This window comes from Trachinotus anak, unplaced genomic scaffold (genome assembly GCF_046630095.1).
Source record: "Trachinotus anak isolate AG129_WGS33_773 ecotype Australia unplaced genomic scaffold, CSIRO_AGI_Tana_v1 ptg000008l, whole genome shotgun sequence".
In the NCBI taxonomy this organism is placed as follows: Eukaryota; Metazoa; Chordata; class Actinopteri; order Carangiformes; family Carangidae; genus Trachinotus; species Trachinotus anak.
In genome coordinates, this window is record NW_027273859.1 from 16,378,180 (window position 1) to 16,400,000 (window position 21,821).

Below are 21,821 nucleotides of genomic sequence, written 5' to 3' on the forward strand. Positions count from 1 at the left end.
TGACATGCAGTGCGGGTATTCAGTAACAGGAACTGTCAAATGTTTTTTGTTTAACTCGAGACATTTTTGACAGAGAACACTGCTGGTTTAAAAAAAAAAAATGTTAGTGACATGTTAAGTGCAGTCACATGTCAGTTCACATGCAGGAGAGCAATTTTTTTAAGGAACACACTTCAGCTGAGAGTAAAATAAGTGCTTTATGAGTGAGGATGCAATAAATGCATGAATGATGCTGGCACTTTGGTAAACACTGATACTCATGACAAAGAGTAATAATAAAATAGGTGGAGTAGGTGAAAACATATCACAATATACATGCATTTAATATTAATTTAAAAGACATGTTCACATATCTAAAGTCCCCAGGTGAAAATTAATATCAAGTCAATTTTTTTACACTGATAAGTTTGTATGAGCCTGACCCTGGGGACGAGTTGCTCTGTGTGATACAAAATTGTCACAATCGAGGAAACACAGCCAACATTTTTCCCTCCATTGTCTCACTGGTGCACTGTAAGTAAACAGACTAAACCCATTATTCAGATGTTTAGTTATTTGTGCAGAAAGCGAGGTCACATGTCAGATGTGTGTACACAGCTGTCCCACTGCCAGTGCTGCACTGCGATGTTCACCGGACAGTTTAATAGGATCCACAGTGATGTACTGGACTGCAGCCAAAGTTCCACACTTGTCACTTGACAGCACATTGTATTACTCTGCTAGCTAGGTAATGATGAATCATGCTGTTGCTTTGGCAGGAAGACAAAGATGTACACAACCTGGTTTCTTAGACTTAAGGTTGACATGAGCTCAGCTTATGGGTCTCCACCTGCTTGTTAATGGGCATGGGTCCCCAGAGCGGGTGATTACACAGTTTGAAAACCCCTGATATATAGTAGCTGCAGAATGAAATACAGAGTGAGGTACAATGGGCACAAATCAGTGTGTTGGAGGTTGAATTGCTTTGAATTGCAGTTTTTCTCCTGAGGCAGGTGAGTAAAATACATAGTACTTAATCTGCTCACCCTTTGATACTTGACAGTGTATATATTGCAAACAATTGGGAGGAAGCAGAACTTTTGTTTCTGTCTCAAGTCAAGTTGACACATGGACTTGCCCACCGAAGATTTCCCCTTGTAACACAAAGCACACCCTGGAGCCAAACATTGCGTGTGTGTATGTCTGTGTGTGTCCTGGTTGCTTTGTGGGTCTACTACAATGCTAAAGCCAACACAGAGACAGAAGCAACTGAGCAGTGCAGCGGTGATGTTTCCCCTGATTCAGCTGTCACACATGAATAGTCAAGGCAGAGGCGAATAAGTGCAGCAAAACCTGCAAGTAAACATCAGAGCAGTGAAACAACAGGTACAAATATAGAAACACACGCACAGAAGCACACAGTGGCAAAGAAAAGTTTTAACAGAAGAGAAAACAATGATGTAGTCTCTGTTGGAGGGTGGGTCTCACATCAGACAACAGTCAACTCCACTTCTAACTCTAGTTCATTGTCTTCAACAATGTATAACTTGTTTTTGATTTTTCAAAACATGTTTCTTTTGAACAGTTATTTATCAATTTTTCATCTCTTCTTGCTTTCTTCCAGTATTATATCTTTGTGAATATTTAATCATTGCTCCTTCTTTTTCTTTTCTGTAGTATTTAGCTCTTTCTTTTGTCCTCTGTCTTTCTTTTTAATTTATCTTCCTCTTCAGCTTTTATTTCTCTCACATTCTCATTTTTTCTCTGTTGAGTCATTTCCAGTCCTTCCTCTCTTAAAAAAAAAAAAAAAAACTTTATTTGCCCTAAGGAGGCTTTGCATTTCAGAAAGATAAAGGCGTGATCTTGTTTTCTGTAATTTACACTGCAGTGTGCACACATACGGAAAAAAGAAAGAGAAGCCAGTGACTTGTTTAATATGAACGTAACCCAAGCATTTTACCAGGCCTTCGTCTAAGGTTTCCCAGGTTAGGCTGACATATGTGTATCTACAATAAGCATCTATTGTCTTCCTTCTCTCTCTTTGCTTCCCCCTCTTTTTTTTCTTCCATCTACAGTATGTCTCACTGTTCATTACTGACATCATGTGCAGCTGCTCGTCATTTATTAGTCTCACATCAGCTGTTCATTTGTTAGCGGCTGGATATCAGACTGTGTTATTGAGAGGAAATTCTGTTTAACTAGCAACATGCGGATTTAGGATCTCATACTGCATGTGATGGCCCACATGAGGTCTGTCAAGGATCAGGATCACCCAGTCAGCCATATACAAACCTGTGTATTTTTGAACATGAAGTCCAAGTGACTGTATTTTTCACTGTATTAGTTTCGGTGGATTAAATTGTATTACTTTTTTTTTTTTTTTTTTTTTTTTTTTAGAGTTTTTTAGAGTAACTTTTTATTTTAGAGTGTTCCTGCTTGTTGAAATAACCCAGTTAAAACATGGATTTGGTTTTTGAACTGTTCAAGATAGGCTTTAATTTATGCTTAATTTAACTTGTACAAAGCCATCATAATGCCACTTTAATAAAAAATTTATTGACTTCTTGCTATTTAGCACTGCTCCGGGACACTGAATCTTTCAAGCACACCATAATCCATACAGATATGTGCATAACAATATTATGAATAAATAAATGAACTGGGTGCATTATACCATATCAAGAGCTGTTGATGTAAGGAGATGTCCCAGAAAATATGTCTTTAGTAGAATTTGTAATGAACAAAGGTTGTAGCAACTGTCTCTGAGTTAAACTAAAAGTCAGTGAGTCAGTCAATGTGAAAAAAACAGAACAACAAATAAACATAAAGAAATCAAACTGGTATCCTAACATGAGACTTCCATCGTACCTTGTTGACATTAAGATTATAAAAGGATTATTAATATTACATATATATATAATCATTTTATGCAGCAGGAAGCTACTGTAAGGTCTGTGCTTGATGAATGCAGTGTGTGTGTGTGTGTGTGCGCACTGTTTATCTGTTTATCTGTGTGAAAACCTAAACTCTGTAAGCTGTTTTCTCCTCTTTCCCTTCCTGCTGTTTCACAGTCACAGCTAGAAGCTATGGCCCCCATACTGCTTTTATTATCTCTGTCTTCTCACTCACTTTCTTCCCTCTCTCTCCAGTCCTTTCCCTTTCTTTTTTTCCTTTCTTTTCTCTTCCTCTCCCTCTGCTCCATGCTGTTTTGTGCTTTACTCTAATTTCCACTGACTGAAATTGGAGCGAGCAGTGGCAGATAAAACCTGAGCTTGAGAAAGCAGGGGAGAGAGGTGGGAGATGATGGAGGGATGCTGATGGAGGGTACCTTTGAGGGGGCTGGAAAGGCCAACTGATATCAGGGAGTCACAGTGAGGAGAAAGATGATACGAATCCTGCTGAGCTGTTTTCTCACTCACTCCAACTCCCTCCTTCTCCCTGTGTTTCACATCTTTTTTTGCAGGAAAAGGAAAGTCAGCTTAAGTGGTGAAACACAGTGTACCTTTGATCTAGGGGATCAAGATAAAAGAAAACAAAAGTTAACATGAACAAACAAAAGTTAGAACATAAATCAAATGAGCTTGAAAGTTTTGTGTGTGATGCCTTGCACAGAAATACATTTCTAAGGGTTGTTCTTGTCTAACAAAAACACATTTTTTTCTTATCCTACAATGGAAAAGCAAAGACAGAAATGAGTTATTAGATGATGGTAGGGAGGATTTAAAGAAGGTTGAATGAAAGGTAAGGTAAAAATGAGGACAAGGTGCTTCAATGTTTTTTGTATCATGAAACACAAAGTTAACAGTGGCACTTTGAATGTAGCACTAATCCATCAGACAAGCCTTCGTGATGTATCGTCACGCATAACTAATACATCGCAATAGCATCACAACGCACTATTCAATCTTCTATAAACAGTGGTGGAACAAAGAATAACTGGAAATATTCATAAGGTATCAAAACAGACCTTCTTCATGGCATTCAGGCACGTGTTGACAAGCAGGAAATGCGCAGGTGTAATTAGTAAAGTTAACAATGTCTCCATTTTATTTAGTGCCCCCTGTCTCTGAGTATTATTCCACTCTGGTTCGCTATGAGACAACTAGTGAACATTAATTATATTTTTTCCACGTGTTCTCTCCCTGCCATGACAACTCGACAGGTCTGCCACGAAAAAGCTCGTAATTTTTATTCAGGCTATTTTTATGAGGAATAACGAACCAAGTCGCTGCCTTGAGTCCAGTCATATTAAACTCTGATGTGCAAAGTAGCGAGCCTCTTGAATGTCCTCTCATTCAGGAGATATACTGATTGTTTATGTCCTTGTAAGCTGCAGAGAAGGAGGGAAGTGGCTTGCTCTCCTAGACTGAGGGCAAGGACATTAATAGATGGTAATGACAATAAAACTTTTCTGCAGTGCATGAAGGAACACTGCCCTGTGGAGCACAAGGCATGGTCTGCTGTGTTGTGTTGTGTGCTATAAGAATTTGAATGCAAACACATGATTCTAGATCTTTTTTTTTTCTTTTTTTTTTCATAAGAAGTGACACCCCTGAGAAGGTGTGATGAACATCTTTTTTTCAGTAAAATGAAAGGAAAGTGTAGCTGCATGTGATCTTTGTGACAACTCAATAAATTACTTGGATTGTACCCACATCGAGCCTTATCTGGAGGCTGGGAAAGCCAGGTGAAGGTCACAGGCAAGGATATGGGTTGGGGCACTGGGGAGGGGGCAGGAGGATGGCCTAGAGGTCACTGAGGTCAGCTTCCAACTGAAGGGAACAGGCTTGATTCCCAAAGCAGCTCCACTGCCTGTCACAGTATCCTCGACAGAGATAGCTAACTCGACCTGCCGCTGCTGGCCTCCACTCCAGCCAGCCCCTAGCTGCACCTCAGCCAAAGCAGGAAAGTCTCATTTCAAGTTCTTCAAACCAAAGAACCAACATGTCTTCCTCCAGACAGACACTTTGATACAGCAGCATTATTAGCAGTGACATTTGCTAAAACATGGTTATTATCTCCATCTGAATTAATGTGACTTAAGGTGAGCACCAGCATAATTTGTCTAGATTGCATATCTTATTGTGAAGGGCATTTCCAGTGTTTGCTTAAGCAATGTGCGTACGACCTCAATATATCTCCATTAGCCTTGAAGTGTGTTAATGACATATTGTGTACTAGGTTACTTACTTTGTCTCCATTACCTAAAGTGTGAATGCTTATTAGTCTGCTAGCACTGACCTGTGACTCCACATCTACACATGCACGTACACACATGCATTATTGGCACACCCAGTATTGGCTTGCGTGATTTGTGACCTCTTTCCCTCCTTTGCTGCCGTCTCACTCGTATTGATTTCTTCTCGTCTTTTCCTACATCTCTCCCTCTTTCCCTTCCTCCTAATGTTTCTCTTCTCCTCTCTCCTCCTCTCCCCCATGCTAGCTTCACTCCCCTTCTCATCTACCTCCTTTTCTTCTACAGTAGCTCTCCATTTTTTTTCATCCCCCTCCCCATGCCTCATCTCTTTTGCGTACGGTCTCTTTCTGTCTCTATCTCTCCCTCTCTTACGCTGATATTTCAATTATTAACAACCATCAAGATTTATAAAAGAGGTCAATTAGCTTCTGTGTCAGTGACTCCTGATATGCAAGACGCCTGTGTATTTGTGTATATATCAATTTGTATGTACAGCTATGTCTACTGGCTGATTGTGTCTTGGTGTGTGACAAATTTTATTTTCAGCGAAATTGCCTGTGTATCTGAAAATGCAGACCTGCTTACTTTAATGTTTGCCAGGCATGTGTGTGTCTGTGTTTGTTGGATATTATTTGTCAGTTAGGTCACAGTTCCCTGTAGACTTTCTCTTGTGTCCTGGAATGCCCCGGTTCACTGCCTCTATAGACTTTCTACTGGAGGACACAATTGTGCATGCTCAATGACATTCACATATGTATACGTGCACACACCAAGACACACACATTCAGGAGGTATTCAAACATGAACCAGGAGGGACTGTGATGATCAATCAATGTCAGAGCGGCAGCCATTAAGAGAATGTACACATATACACACATGCATGTGTACACACACAGTCTATGGTTTGCGTTGTGAGCGTTCAATTGGTCACAGACCGCTGACTCTGTTCCGTCGATGTCCTGGATGATTTCCCTCCATAGACAAAGAACTCAGTCAACCCTTGCTCCCTCCCTTTCTCTCCGTGCTGTTGTCATCTTACTTTTTCAATTTCATTTTCCCCTACCTGTCTCCACCTTTTACACTCTTTTCTTGTAATATTAATATAATCATTTACAGAGGGCTTTTGGGTAATGTAACATGCCATGTTCTCTGATCTTGAGCACTGCCTGTGAAATGCATCTCTAAGTGTATGACTCAACTGACTTGTGTGCTTTTGGTTTTGCATATGGACGACAGACATTATTGTTACATTTGATCAATATTGTGCTTGCACACTGTAATTATTTACACAATAGCTTACATACTATCTCATTTTAATAGTAGATGGTAGAGACAGATATTCCATTGTTTAGTGTTTTGATGATGGTTGTGGAGAGTAATATTTTAAAACGTGTTCAACTGGAATTAAATCGGGGGCTGCTTTCATGAAGATAGACTTTGACTACAGCTTACATCTACTTCAGATAGATGTCTAAATTCATTGTACGAAGCTGTCTACTTTTTGACAACTTGAAGTAGTGCTAATTTGCCATCAATTCAGGGTAAATGAACACGTTTTGCAAACTAAAAAAACGTGTTTTCCAACTGTTAAAGCGGCATTTTGCTTTCAAAGTTCAATGAAAAGAGTAAAAAAAAAAAGCTTGAAAACTGAAGGCAGTGCAGTGCAGACTTGTGGCAGTACTGACATGCTGCAGCATTGGATTACCACCTCTAAAAAGTCTTAACATCGCAGCACCAGTCTAAAATATCTTTGTAAGACTGGCCCCTAAAGGCCATAGTATATAATTCACCTCACTTTCATACTTATCAAACAAATTTGTTCCTTGTATGGAAGCCTATACATTTATTATTCTTGACTCTTTTATTCAGATGTCACCCATATGTATGCATTCAGAATAGCATCTACTAGCCTTCAACAGACATGTAATTTTTAAGCCAATGAATTATTTATCCTGACTGATCTTACTCTTTCAACAACTTTATTATACTAAAAAAAATATGGCCTAAATCTCCACATTTATTTCTTATTTTTGTCTTGAGGTGAAATATATCTGGCCATTGGCATGATTTTAGCATCGCATCAGCTTTGGGACCAGCAGGGCAGATGTCTCGTAATGTATCAAATTCATTTACAGACATGAAGAGGAGGCGGTCATGTAATTTTAACGCAATGGCTCTGAAGCAGTTTAAACTGAAAATGAACATCATGCTGTCCACTGATGTTGTATTTATTACAGGGCTGTTGCTGTTATTGTTTCCAACCCTCGGATGTATTTATTCTGACCTCATGCCTTTGTCTTTTGTCAGACCCTCTCCCTCTGTGGCACTGATGAAATAATAATACCCAGTGGTGACTTTTTCTGTATTCTCTGTTTCTTTTCCCTTAAGGCCTGTCTGTTTGACCTGTCACTGATCACATTTAACCACCACAAAGCTTTTGAGTGCCTTTTCCCTTGTTCCCTTATCTCTTTTGTTTTCTCAACCATTTAGCCTCAAAACCACCACTTTTTGTTTTCATGTCTGTCCCTGACTTGCTGGCTTTTTTCCGAATGTAAATTCTCTCTAGCTTTTTTTGATCAATCTCTTGTTTATTTGATTCAAAGAAATTAAGACTTTACCCTTTTGTCTGTCATTACTGTTTTTGTCTTATTTTCTCCATCTAAGTATTTCTGTGAAAGCACAGTTGTGGGGTCAGACTTTTGGAATCAGACTCTTGTGCGCACAGTATTTTAATGTAGCCGAACTCTCAATAAAGCTGTTCTCATTTACATGTTTTCCTGTTACTGTTGTCAGACAACAGAAGAAGTATAAAATAGTGCTAAAATGCTGATTGTATAACCGCAACATTGTCTGACAAAATCACCTTACACATAAGTTAACGACTGTGCTGCGATTTCAGCTATATTTACTTGTGAAATGATAACTCATAGAGAGAGAGAGTTAGAATCTCACTCATGTCAGCTGCCATGTGGGTGTGTACCTAGGGAGAAAAAGCTCGACCTACCGGCAATACTCCCTTCTACAGGAAGTAGCTTTGGCTTGTTGCTAGGTGCTTTATTTTGGGGGAAAAAAAAAAGAAAGTTAAAAGTGTCGGTAAATCTAGCAAAAAAGGTGCTAAATTGTCAGTACTGCTTGTTTGCACAAAATCATTTTGAAAGAGCAAAGACCAATTGGGCCCAACACTCAGCCAAGCAAACCAGTGAGGTAACTTTATCATTCAGTCAGTCAGTCAGTCAGTCAGTCAGTCAGCCTCACTGTTCCAGTCCAGCCAAAAACAGACAGAAACTGGACAGACTGCGTACATTTAACAGGTAGGGAAATAGGGAAACACATTTTTTGCCTTCTATTTAATGGTGTGGCCACCAGAGTATTCCTTAGTTCCCACTGCAGTGTCTGAGTCTCTTTGTTGAAGTTGAACAATCCTATTTAGTGCAAATCTTGATTTTTTTTTTTAAACCTCAGTATGTAAACATTTGTAAATGTTTCTAATTAAGAACAAACCCACTTAATTATAGCAAACCCATTAATTTTGTTGACACTGAGTAGATTAAGTAATTGACTCAGCATTTGTCTGCTTTTTGTTATACTGGTGTAAATCCATTTTTAGAAAACATGCTTTTCCGCTTTCCTTATCACTTCTGTGAGAAAGCTGCTTATCATCATCTGTCTCTCCTCCAACATTTCTCCAGATCTGAAACATGAAAAGCTCCTGTCTATAAGCCTTTCATGATACGTCACTTCAATTTGAACTCCGACAAATACACAGTCATGGCCTTTGTAAACCAGAGTCTCCAAACTTATTTACAGTGTATTTAAAGCTAATTCAGTGTTTCCTTTAATAAACTGGGACTTATTTGTGCAGTATTAGTCATCAGTCTCTAAGTAGGTAGAGATTCATGGATGTGGTAGGAGAGTTATGGCAAAGAACATGTGGTGTCAGCTTTTACCTAAGTTACAATGAATGCATTCAAAAAAAAAAAAAAAACTATGAATACAAAGTTATTAGTCAGACCTTTCCTCTGTAAATATCACATTTTCAGATCTATTTTCTGGTTTATATTTGCCACCAAAAACAAACGTACAGGTAGTCTGAACCATGCTTGAACCATTGTATCGTCCTCATCACATTTAGTGAGAGGTATGGTATTAGTGGGCATGTGTGGTATGACAAACAGCTATACACTTTGTGCCCACAAACATAAATATTATTTGTATGTCATTACTCTGAAACCTGTCCTTATCTGTACATTTTTTTTTTTGCATGTTTATCCCCAGTTACCATTTGTCAAGTCCAGACTTGACAAACCACATCACCCACTATTCACAAGTATATTCACTCCCCAGCTGACAAGTAAACTTTGTTATAAGAACTGACACTGTGAATAAAAGAAATATCTGAGGGTTGTGCACAGTTTTGTGATTGATAGAAATGTTTGTGACAGTATCCACTTGTCTTGATATTTGTCTTCCATTTTTCATCTACTTCTTTCTCCTCACCTCCCCTAGCTGACAGTAGTGGTTTTGTTGATGTGAAATACTGTCGAGCTATAAGAGACCTGAACTCCATGCTTGTCTTCCCATAACAGAGTGACGTGAATGCTCCGAGCACTGTAAACAAAATAAGACACAATAGTAAGCCTCATGTAATTCAGTAACATTCGCTTTGTAAGCTTTGCATTAGCAAACAATGGAAACTGCCGGGGGTTTACCGGTTTCAGCAGCACAGCTCCAGTGACATCTGTCTCTGTCATCTGTCTTTCTGTATTGACACTGCAGGAAATAAAGGGAATCTGTTTTTCATGCAGGATGTTGATAGGTGTAAATTTGTGATCTGTTGCAGATTTGTGCTGTCAAAACTCTTGCATACTTATTTTGCTGTTATGGATTTTCACAGGTACTTTTCGTCTCCAGCTGACACACAGATGAAACTGTAGGACGACACATTATATTTAAATGTATGACAACCCTCCTAGCATCAAATTACAGTCATTTTCATTTAAATGCAGTGAGACACAGGAAAAGCTATGAACACAAAAAGAGTCCTGAATCTCCACAAAGGAAGATAAGTTTATGTTGCATCAATAACGTTTCTTTTGGTTTTCTTCTTTTTGATTGGAGCATTGCAACGTATTATTATTATTATTATTATCATTATTATTATTACTGTAGATAGATAGATAGCTGTTCAGCAATTCATTTGAAAACTCTTCTCTTTATCTTTCCATTCTGACCTTTGTTTCAAAAATGAGCCAGTTGTATCAAATTGGTGCATCTTTTTAGCTTTAGCCTCACTGAGATGTTGAAAACATTTCATCATTACAACCATTGATTTTACCTGCTGTGAAACCAGCCTAGCTCCCCAGTGCTCTTTGTTTTTCTCTGAATGTTCTATTCTGGTTTTGTTTTCTCCCTCTCTCTGTCTGTTTTCTCACAGCTGTGTATGTGATTTAGGTATTGGAATTGGTTTGTTGCATTCCTCAAGATTTCTCTTAAAAGCATAATGTTATATTGACCTCATTCACCTTGACAAAAAGTGAATCACCTCACCAACTGAAACAGTTTGGAAGCAACTAAACTGTTTTATGGTTATACATATAAAGGAAATGAACTGTAAATCTCATTACCTGCTTGATGAGCCTAGATGAGTCTATCCACATTTATTTTAAATTAGACAAATAAAACAATTATAGAATTCAATTATGCTTTCTCTGTGTTGGTGTTTTTGGAACCACTTCCAAACAAGGTAAAAGATGAAATAACTTGAATGTTTTTTGCATGGACGAGGTGTAACTTGAGGTAGCTTGTATTATTTATCAAGGGGTGCTACATAACTGTACAAAGCTAGTGTACAACTCCAGTCCTCTGCCTGGGGAAAGGAAAACCTCTTACACGATGCAATTCGGCAGCAGTTCTTTCGGTCAGAATACCTGAGGTGCAGCTGCTGTCCCACACACTTCAGTATTATTCTCTAAGCAATAAATACTGCAGGTGAAAGTGCAGACTAATATCTGTAGTTTTGACTGTTCTCTGGAATGGACTGCAATACAGGCTCATTTTTTCTGTCTTACAGTCTGAATTCTTATTTACTGATTCATCAACATTTATTTCTAAAGAAACATTGTGGATTGATTCTCAGTGCTAATTGATTCTATACTTTCTACAGATCCTTAGCTCTGCTGCTACGTCTCCGTTTATTTCAACAGAAAGGACACAGTGTAGCAATCGGTTAAAACCTGAACAGCTCCACTGATTTAACAATATTTTACTGCTAATAGTTTGTGATCTTTGGATTAATAAGCCACGTAGGCAACGATGCAAAGGCTTTAAATGTGCATATGTTTTCCATTTATTTGTCTTGCCCCCTATCTCCTACTGTGTCCTCAAATCCCATGGTCCCATTCATGTACTATCACATATGCTTTCTTTGCATTTGTTTGAGTCAATTTGCCATAACCAGCTGTCTGCCTCATTTGAACCACTCACTTTAATTGCCTCACTTTCCTCATTACTTCGGCAGTAGCGTGCCCACTGGTCTCCACCTCCTCCCTGTCCCTTTTTCCCTTTCTGTCCTCATGCTGTGTTCTTTGTGTTCTTTGCTCATTGCAACTGCCTGCCTACTAGTTGTCTCAGCTTTAGTCCTGGGTTGCTTGCTGGTTATAATTGCCTCTTTAGCTGCCATTTTCTTAGCCTCTATCTCTCCTGCTCTGTCTGTGGCTCTTTCATTTAAGCTATGAAACTATAACAATCTCCCTTGTTTGCTAGTTTGCTTTGGCGCCAGTATTCACACTAGTTTTCATGCTGTCTTTGCTCTTTGCCCTCAAAGCTTTCTCCTGCTCACTTTCAATTATCCCTTGTTGTGCCAGCAATACCTTCCACAAGCTTTTTACTTTCTACCTTACTTTTCTCTTTGCCCTCTGTGCCTCAGCGCTGTTTGAATTGCCATATCATCTAAGTCCCCCCTTAACTTTCCATCTCTTCCATCTTAATGTCCCTTCTTATCAATCTTTATTTTTTTTTGACTCAAAAGCCATTTCTGTCCATCTCCTAGCTAGCTCCTACAAAGCTTTTGTTGCCTTTCTAACTCTTTGCCCTCATGGGTTTGGGTTTCTTTCTAATTCTCTTGCCAGCCATTAATGGCCTTTAGTCCATCACAATCCTGCTCACTGAATTTCACTTTCTGCCTTCCTCTCTGTCCCCTTGGCCTCTATGCTGGCTTGCTTTACTATAACTGTCTCTCAATTTCTTCAGTGGCAAGAACTTACCGAGAGTCTTCTTAAGTAATAGGCTCAAGTCAGATTTGTGGAGCCCCATAGAGAATGTTTCTTGGGTCTTTGTAACGCTGCTGAACCTGAAATAAACTGCCAAGATCTTTTCTCATAGCATTTTGCCTGTCTACTCCCCAGTCCCCACTACTTTTACCTAAAACCCATTTTTATCTCCTTTTCTTTTTCCTTCCCATTTCACATTTTATTGCCCTCACCCCCCATTTATTCTGCCACCCTCCCTCTTCTTCTCACTGTGCCTCTGTGGTGTTGCTCTCTATTACTTCTACCACTCTACTGTTTCTCTCAACTCTCTCTCCTCTTTCTTTCTTTCTTTCTTTCTAGTCCGGGAGCTTAAACTTCTTTTTTGTTCATCAGGACCTCTTTGCTCCCTCCTCCTACTTCCCTTTCTTCATTATTCCTATCCTTTGTCATGCATTTCCACAATTTTCTCAGTGTCTCTTCTTTCCTTCTTGTATTCTACTTGTGTCTGTCCTATGTCGTCCATATTTTAATCCTGGGTTTATCCCTTGCTCCTCATTTCCAAGTTTCCTCTGCAGTCCTCCTCTATCTGTGCTCCTTGCAGACCTATCAGTAGGGTGCAGCTATTTAAACCTCACATTTATTCTTCACATGGAGCTGCTTTCACAACACCAGAGAAAAGAGGGAATTGGAGAGCAGAGAGAGAGAGAGAGAGAGATAAGTGGGAGAGATGCAAAGGAACAATCTCACAAAGTTTACATTAAATCCGAAGTGAATCTACTCAGTAAAGTGACCTGTGTTTGTAAACAGCAGAAGATAGTGTATGATTATCCCCTGCCTTTATTTACTTGCTAAGACATTTACTGTGCACCGCTTTGACTTTTGCTTCTTAAGCTAACTTAAAAGCAATGTCACAAGAGCAGGGGCTTAAATGGACTTTAGCTCTTTAACTCTTTCAGTGGCTTACTAAAAAACTGGAAACTGCGAGTCACTTAACATTTGCAAGAGTTTTTTTGGTTTTAATTCAAATCCCAACTGATATTGTCAATGATGTCATCAGTGCCATTCCTTTCTTTGCAGGTCTGGTGGTAAGAGAAGCCAGTATAGAAATAACACGGCAGCAAGTGGAAGAGCTGTTTGGTCCTGAAGATTACTGGTGTCAGTGCGTGGCCTGGAGCTCTGCAGGAACCACCAAAAGTCGCAAGGCACATGTCCGCATTGCATGTGAGTACACTACCACAAGGGCATGCAAGGTGTTTACACTGGAGTACGCATGCGGTATGAAAGTGTGGGTGAGTGCTGAGTGGGTGTTAGACATTTGCACGTGAACACAGGCAACATCATAAATAAATACATATAGAAAAATAAATTTTTGTTTCCCGAGTGAAACACACACACACACACACACACACACACACACACACACACACACACAGACAGTCATACAGGCACAGACACAATTATCACATCCACTCTGCTGGCTCCCATCTCATAAAGGGGCCTTGTGTGAAAGACAGCAGACTTTAGAGAAAGGGGAGGGCTGACAGAGGAAGATTATGAGGAGCTCAGAGAATGCAAGTAGAGTGTGTGAATTATTAAAGCACTGAATCATAGGAACACAAGTACAGACGTTTGCATGTACAGCACATGTACATATTTAATGTAATATTTAAATCCATACACTATAATTATTACTCCTCATACACACGCATCAAACATAAACAGCTTGCTGACAATAATATCTATTCCTTGATCGAGAGTGGTTTTCAGGAAAAAAAAAACAATAAAAAAAAAACATACAGCAGTTAATAGAATATGTTATGTGTTGCACATTAGATGCAGTTTTACTTTAAGTACAGTAGTTTTTATCATCCAAATGGCTTCATGGCTTCTGTTTTGATGGATATGGCAACACTCATCGTTACTTTAAAATTGTAGAAAACACTTCTTGCCTTTTTCTTGTCAGTTTTAACCAATAGTCACTGACTGCGCTAACCTCTAACAAATACATTGTGCTTCCTGTGACAACTTCACAATAAAAGCCAACTTGTATTCCTTACTTTCTTACTTACTGAATGGGCATTGCTGAAAAATTAAGACCAGGATTCTTTAATAATAACTAAGGATTACAATTTTGATTGTCTATTTGACTTTCTTTTGATGTGTACTGGCGCATTACTGTCATGAGGTCCAAGTTCAACTAGAACACTCACATGGAAAAAACATGTACTTTGGAAGAACCTTCAAAATAGTTCTACATTGAGTGATACATTGTGAGGGACTTTTCTAAGCAGCAACTTCCAGTAGCTCTATAACTTTAGTCTGCCATCAGTAGCTTCCTGTTATGGTCTGGTGAAGAATTTAATAAGACAACTGGGAGTCTGACTATAAGGTCACCAAAAGAACACAGGCCAGACTAAACCCAAGCAGACTCAATGTCACTCTAGCAGTGATCACATGGGGAAATCATTTCAGGATTGTTAGACCCCAGCAACTGTCCAGGGGAAAGAAAAGGTTGGATCCTGTTGTGAATGACGTTCACTTGACAGCTCTGCAGTGACTGTATAGCAAGGGAGTTGAGATGTTTGATACAAATCACCTAAAACGCTTTGTTTGTTCTTTCAACATAAGCCTCATATAACAGAACGGATTGTTCCTTCAAAGCTCCTTTCACTGGCTTGAGAATTGGACCCACAACCACAGCTTTCAAGGCATCATTGCTCTGGTCAGTTCAGCCATAGAAGACAACTGGGACTTGTCTGAGTGCTCAAGTTATTGAAAGGTCAAGCAAAAAAGAAATGCCAATAACAAATCCAACCCCACCTCTGCTGTTTACCTGGCTTATACTGACAGTGTGGCTGTGCTTGAGTGAATTCCTAAAAGGACAACTGGGGGCTTTGATAGAGTCCATTCAGCAGACACACACAACAAAGTGCACACATCCTCACATGTAGTACTTTAACAGACAATATCACTCTAACAGACACGCACCCTGGAAAACTTATTTTCCCTGGTTGATCTTATTGGTGCTGCAGAAGGAAATCCATCATGTTGACCCTTGTTTTCCACTTCAGGTTATTTTATTTGGCCGTAAATGTGTCTCACATTTTCTCGTTTGCAGAGCTTGGCTGCTTGGTTTATTTATTTACTTACTGACTTATAGACATGCATTTATTTATTTAATTTAGCATAGTAGGTTTATACAGCGTATACACTGTGCTGTATCATATCATAAATTGAGCCTGTACCAGGTTATTTAAATACACAAAATATACAATAGTGCATTTGCAGAAAGAAAACAGCTAACTTAAGCTTACACAATATGAATAACAGTGTATGATCACAGTAGTGTGGCAGTACCACAGCAAGATATTTCTCAACTGATTTGGCGTGTGAGCTTTCAAGACCATTTGAGTTCACAACGGAGTATTGCTTTGCTATGTGAGGATGTTTTTCTGTCTGTCAGCATGACAGAGCGTGACACGGTCAGAAATATCCCTTTAAGCTCAGCTAATAACATTCTCAAATGGAATGGGCCCTCCTTGGGGTGCAATGAATGCTGGGTAATGTGCTGTTGTTGGCTAACGTTCCTGGCTTATACATGCTGAGAGACAGATGCAGGCAAGTGTACGTATATACAGGCTTCTGAGATTGTCAGAAGCAGACAATAGTACAGAAGCTCTGTAGAGCTCTGAAGGCCACATTGTTCAGTGACATACTTTTTTAAACATGGTAGGTGACTGCAGTATGAAGGTATGTCTGGGTATATAGATGCATAAGTGTGTGCGAGAGAGTTAACACGTGTGTCTGTATCATTCTATGACTTTCCAGCATCCCTGCTACCAATATCATTATCAGATAGCAGCTGTTAGCAGGCGCTGCCACATCAGTCACACTGAGTCCAAGCTTATCTGCAACTCAGTTTTCACTAGGAACATTTATCTATTTTTTTTCTACCTGTGTTATCTGTTTCTTTGTCTGCCTCAATCTGATTAATTAGTGTGTAATTTACACGTTAAAGTACTAGAATGCACCATAGATCTGCTCCCAGTGCCTATAATAACTTGCTGGTGAAATTACTTCTCATCACAGAGAAACTGATGTAATTCTGTGTCTGGTGTGATTTTCATCCTTTGGACTGTTCAAAGGTTGCTCAGTGTTCCACATACACTATGCTAAATATACACTAATCATGAGTCAACCCTACATTAAAAAAAAAAAAACAACCAAAAAACAGTTCTACACTGTATCAAAAACAAACCAACATGCTACCTATCTGTTATAATTTTTCCCTTTTCTCATGTACAACATATTTAACATGCATTATATAGTATTTCACACATGTAAGACCTCTGCAGGAGGTTAGGTAGAAGGATGGTGATGGAGGAGACCTTTAAGAGGGCTTGGTGGGCCAATAGATATCAGGGAGAAGATGATAGGAATCCAGCCCCTCTTTTACTTTACTTTCTTTCTCTTCAGATCTCTCTGAGTTATTTCTTTTTTCTGTAAAGTGTCTATTTTCCTTCTGACTTTGTCTGTCCCTCCGTCCTTCAGATTCCATGTCTCTTTTATAACAGTGATTTTTCCCTTAACTAGATCTGATTACACTCAGCCCCCTCTTGCGATAACCTTTTACTTCAAATCGACCCAACCTCCTGACCTACCCTGCTTTCTGCTCCTATTTGGATCTACTGTTGTGATTGAAATGCTTCCTGGCAGCTGGAGCTTACTGAGCAAAGTGTCTTTTCTACAGCACTGTGCAATAGCAATTCAGCATTTCTCTCTTGCATAGCCATCTTCAATTCCCACTCATTTTCTTATTTCCCCTCCCATTATATCCCCCTCTTTTAGTTGTTTTCTCAGTTTGCTCACCATGCTTATTGTTTCATTGTCACCCGTGCTCTTTTTTTTCTTTTTGCCTCTGTCTTTCTTATTCTCCAGCATCTTTAGGCTGTTTTAATAACTGTGGAATTAACACTTCAAGGCAGTAAGTAAATACGCAGTTTGTAGCTGGATAATGGCAATCAGTGTTGTGGCTGTAAAAGTGTCAAACGCACAGTCAGAGATATTAAATCTTGGAGTCATTTGTTGGTCTTTTGCGGCAGGGCACTTTAGCTGAGTTATGGGTGGTTCAGGCAGCTTAATTCAAGTTTATAAAGCAGGTGTGACAAACACAGACACACTTTCACACACTCAGTCATGCACAGCATTGCAGGCACGTACACGGGAGTAAGCGAAACACAGACACGTACATACACACAAATGTGCATGCAGTGTCAGTCATGCTCTTTGGCCCTGTAGCTCTCAGGTCAAGTCTTTCTCCTTCAGCGGATTAGCAATATGTCAAGGTCACACACACACACGCACACACACACACACACACACACAAACACACACACACACACAGACATGCTCGCACACATGCACACATAAACACCCAGACACAGACAAATTTCAGATGATGGCAATTTGTTCTGCCACCTTCCACTGAGACATGTGTGTGCATAGCAATCAGGAGTCCAGACACTCTGGGACACAGCAGCCCCGGCAGCTACTTTCGTCAACTGGAAAATGTCTGTAGTGAATTTCGTCTGTTTTGTTTATGATGCAAATGTCTCAGCTGCATGTATTTAGGTTTTCCTTCAATCATGGATGAATTACAGCAAGGAAAACACGGCTCAACAGTGATTTCTTGTGTTAGGTTTTAAGCATTTTAAGCAAAACCAAAACTCTTCCACACTCATTTAGGCTTAAATCTTCACATATCTTACAACATTAGACCCAGTCATTTGTAACGCAGCAACTGGAAACAACTGCAGTGGGTTAGCCAGCCTCTCTGGTATGAAACTTGCTCAGCAGCTCATAAACCAAATTGCTGCAACAACCACAGTTCAAATGACATTTGACCTTTTTGGCGGCATGAATTGGCATGCAGCAGCAGTTTTGTTATTGAATATGCAAATCAGTATAGATATGAACCAAAAAGATAGTGCTGTTTATCCATCTACAGTCACACTGACACTGAGTTTTTTCCTCTGGATGACATCATCAACAGAGTCTGGGTTTCTGTCTTTGAGAGAAACATCATGGTGGCCACAAAAACTGAATAAACATTTTTATAGTGAGAACCCATAGAGTATGTGTGTGTGTGCGTGCGTGTGTGTATAAATGTGAATGTGTTTCTATATGTGGTTATGATGTCTCACCATTGCAATAAGCCACTGAGCTTTTTCCCAGATGTCAAAGGCTGCCTTAGTGTAGTCTTATGTGTTAAAGTGGTAAGCCACAGTGTTGAGTTTACTGACACAGAACTTAAGTCACATTCTAAAGGCCAAGTGTGAGAAAAATAACACATATATATCAGTCCACATTACTGTACATAGTTTTTGTGCTGTTTCTGTCATTACCAACATTGTCTGTGGAGAGAAATAAAGGATTTATGGAGGAGCTGAAGTTTCTCCTAAAACCAAATCCAACGTATAAGTCCAAGGTTAAAACAAAAAATTAAAACTAACTAAAAATGACTCTGCTGTTGTTCACACATAATTGGATTTTTGTTTTTGCGAGACCGCAATTTGTGATTTTTATTAGAGTAACAAAGATAATTCATATAGCATGAAAAGTGAGAATCTATTGAAAATGAACAGTAATTCAGTTACATGCCTCCTTTTGTTATTTATTGTATAGTAATCAGGCACTTGAGCCATTTTCCGTCCTTAATGAGTAATTTTACAAACTATGATCCCGAGGAAGTGTTGTGCTCCAGAGTACCAGATCTGTGTCGGCAAATCGAGTTGTTTATTTGGATGGAAAGACCTCATCTGATGTCTGGAGCTGATCACAGGTTGTGAAGTGCTGAAATGACAGGGTGGAGAGTTCAGTGAAAGAACTGGTCTGAGTGGAAAGAGACTCCCCAAAGTCACTTAGAGAAAATGACTCCCTCTGTAACTACACTGAAAATGACTCTGACGCTTGAGGTCACAGTCTGCGTTCATTTCTCACATTTTTGATATTTTTGCATTTTATTGGCATTTGAAGACATCTGTATGAAGCAGCGCTCGACCGCCCGGCCCGATGAACACTGAATTCTCTTTGACTGTAGGACATGCACTGTTATCATGTGCAAGTTAAATATGATATACAGCACATAAGGAGGTTTGGCAAATTCACACCCTGTAAATACTTTCTCCTCAAGAGACACAAGCACAAAGCAAAACAGTATGGCCTCATTATTATAATATAGTTAGCTGATGCAGGGGGAACTGTTTCATCGTTTACAACTTTGACTTTTATCCTTTAATGTAAATGTGTTTTAATTACGAATCCATTTGCATTTCCTTTTTCTTTTAGCCTATCAAATATTATCTTCCCCTCTTGTGTGCTTTATCACTTAAATCATTTAGTTTGTTCGCTAAGCCAGAGGTCTGATTGTTTCCATTGCTTACCATCATGTAGGAAACTGTATGTCCAAATTATCCTCTCTGAGACTAAAGGAGGGTGCTCTCCTCGTTATTTTTCTTCCCGAGCATCTCACCTCGCTCTTTATTGCTTGAGCAACTCTACCAGGGGAAACCGTTATGATTTGGCATGGGTAGCATGCAGGCAGATACACCCATTTTGGATAATTGCTCTGAAATGCACTTATGTAGAGGTGCCTGAGGCAACAAACTAACCACAAACATAATAACAGTTTTAGTTGAGCAGTGGAAGAAGTTTTAGATGGGGGAGGAAGGAGGCGGAGAGAGACACACTGAAGGAGGGAGACGATGAGGCCGAGAGAATGAGAAGTGTTTATGCAAGAGGAGGTCATGAATAGATGCTTACACTGCTTTACTGTATATATATAAGGGAGTTCACAGTGAAGAACACATTACAAGGTTGCCCTCTGTACTTTTCAACCCTGTTGTAATTCCAAAAAGTTGCTTAGTGAATTTATCTTTGCTTTTGTTATATTTATGAAGCTGGATAGTGTTATCTGCAGTTTGGGAGTGAAGCGGGGTCAGTGAATTGATATGACACAGCTGTCCCTCCTCTCCTGTGCACATATTTCCCCTGGGCACATATTTGCACACATGCACAAAAAACACACACCTTCCATTGAGGTGAATTCATTGTCCCTTGGTGTTGTGAACACAATGTCACATTCCCTTTTTTTCTGTGAAACACACGCACACACTGTCACACACATAGCCCTCTTGCTAAACTAGGGAAATTTTGTCCATCAGAGCCCCCCAGCTTAGCACTGTATGTGTCTTTGTGTATCTGTGTGTCTCTGTGTGTCTCTGTGTGTCTGTGTGTGTGTGTGTGTGTGTGTGTGTGTGTGTGTGTGTGTGTGTGTGTGTGTGTGCATGCGTGCGTGTGTGGGTGTGTTGTCTGTTCATCCCCCGAGCAGTTTGCTTTAATCTCCTTTAATTTCATTCTCAATCTTTATGGAAATCAACTCTCACAGCCAACACCTCATTTCACTATCTCCCTCACTAATTAAGACCAGGAAATTGTTCCTGGAATTGGCTGGCATGAGAAAACTGTGTCTCATTCCTCAATCACTTCCTCATTCTCTCCTTGCATCTGTAGTTGTTTTTTGCACATTTGTGGTTACGTGTTGGTGTGTGTTTCTCCATCCCCCCGTGAGTATCTTACAGTTTGTGCAGTGATTGTTGTGTTCCCTTGTGTGTATGTTGCGCCTGCTTGTTTGTCTCCATCTCCTGAGTGTGTTTTCCTCATTGTGACAGTATCGCTCTGTCTCTATCACTCTCTCTTTGTCTCTCAGTATCTGCCCATGTACGTGTGTCTCTGTGCGTTGTGTGGGTAGCCATGTGGTGGATTTAGGGCTAAAGCTTTGGGTGATTACTCCCATAATGAACCATCATGCTCTGTTCAGGCTGTCATCCCCCACAGGGATTGACTGTATTATGAAGTTATCATTCAGCCTCAGCAATACTTTGTGTCCTCACATAACTCACTTAACCAATACAGCTCTACACATGCAATCTGATAATGAGTCGATTTATATTGCATGACAGTGAACCTCATCATTTAGGTGGGAAGTTGCTCTGGAGAATTTTGGGAATCTTAAAAGCTTTGTCAGTGGCGTATCACTAGGCAGTGCTTAGCATGATCACCTCGAATGGATTCAAGTGGCAGACTGTTTCTTACCTCTCATGAGTCTAGCTCATCTCCTGCTGGTTTTCAGCTTACGTACAGTAGCTCAACAATGACAACACTGACACACAATGACTCAGTCCTAATGTTGTTTTGTTAGGATTAGTTGTCGATGACACATGTCAGAGGACATTGTCATAAAATATAAACTCCCTGAACTCCCCTTTTTGTGCAACTGGAGGACAGCAACTGATTTCAAGCAATAGCATGGATATTGTTGTTTAATTGATGATCATCAC

General features: G+C 39.6%; 1 protein-coding gene across 2 annotated transcripts in view; it reads left to right on the top strand.

Annotated features, from left to right (window-relative positions):
* Positions 1–21,821, top strand: part of unc5ca (unc-5 netrin receptor Ca) — a 178,561-nt gene that overhangs the window by 87,562 nt on the left and 69,178 nt on the right. For both annotated transcript variants that reach the window (XM_071483090.1, XM_071483089.1), the window contains exon 3: positions 13,501–13,644. In XM_071483090.1, the coding sequence (XP_071339191.1) occupies positions 13,501–13,644 (144 nt within the window). The remainder of the gene's footprint in view (positions 1–13,500; positions 13,645–21,821) is intronic.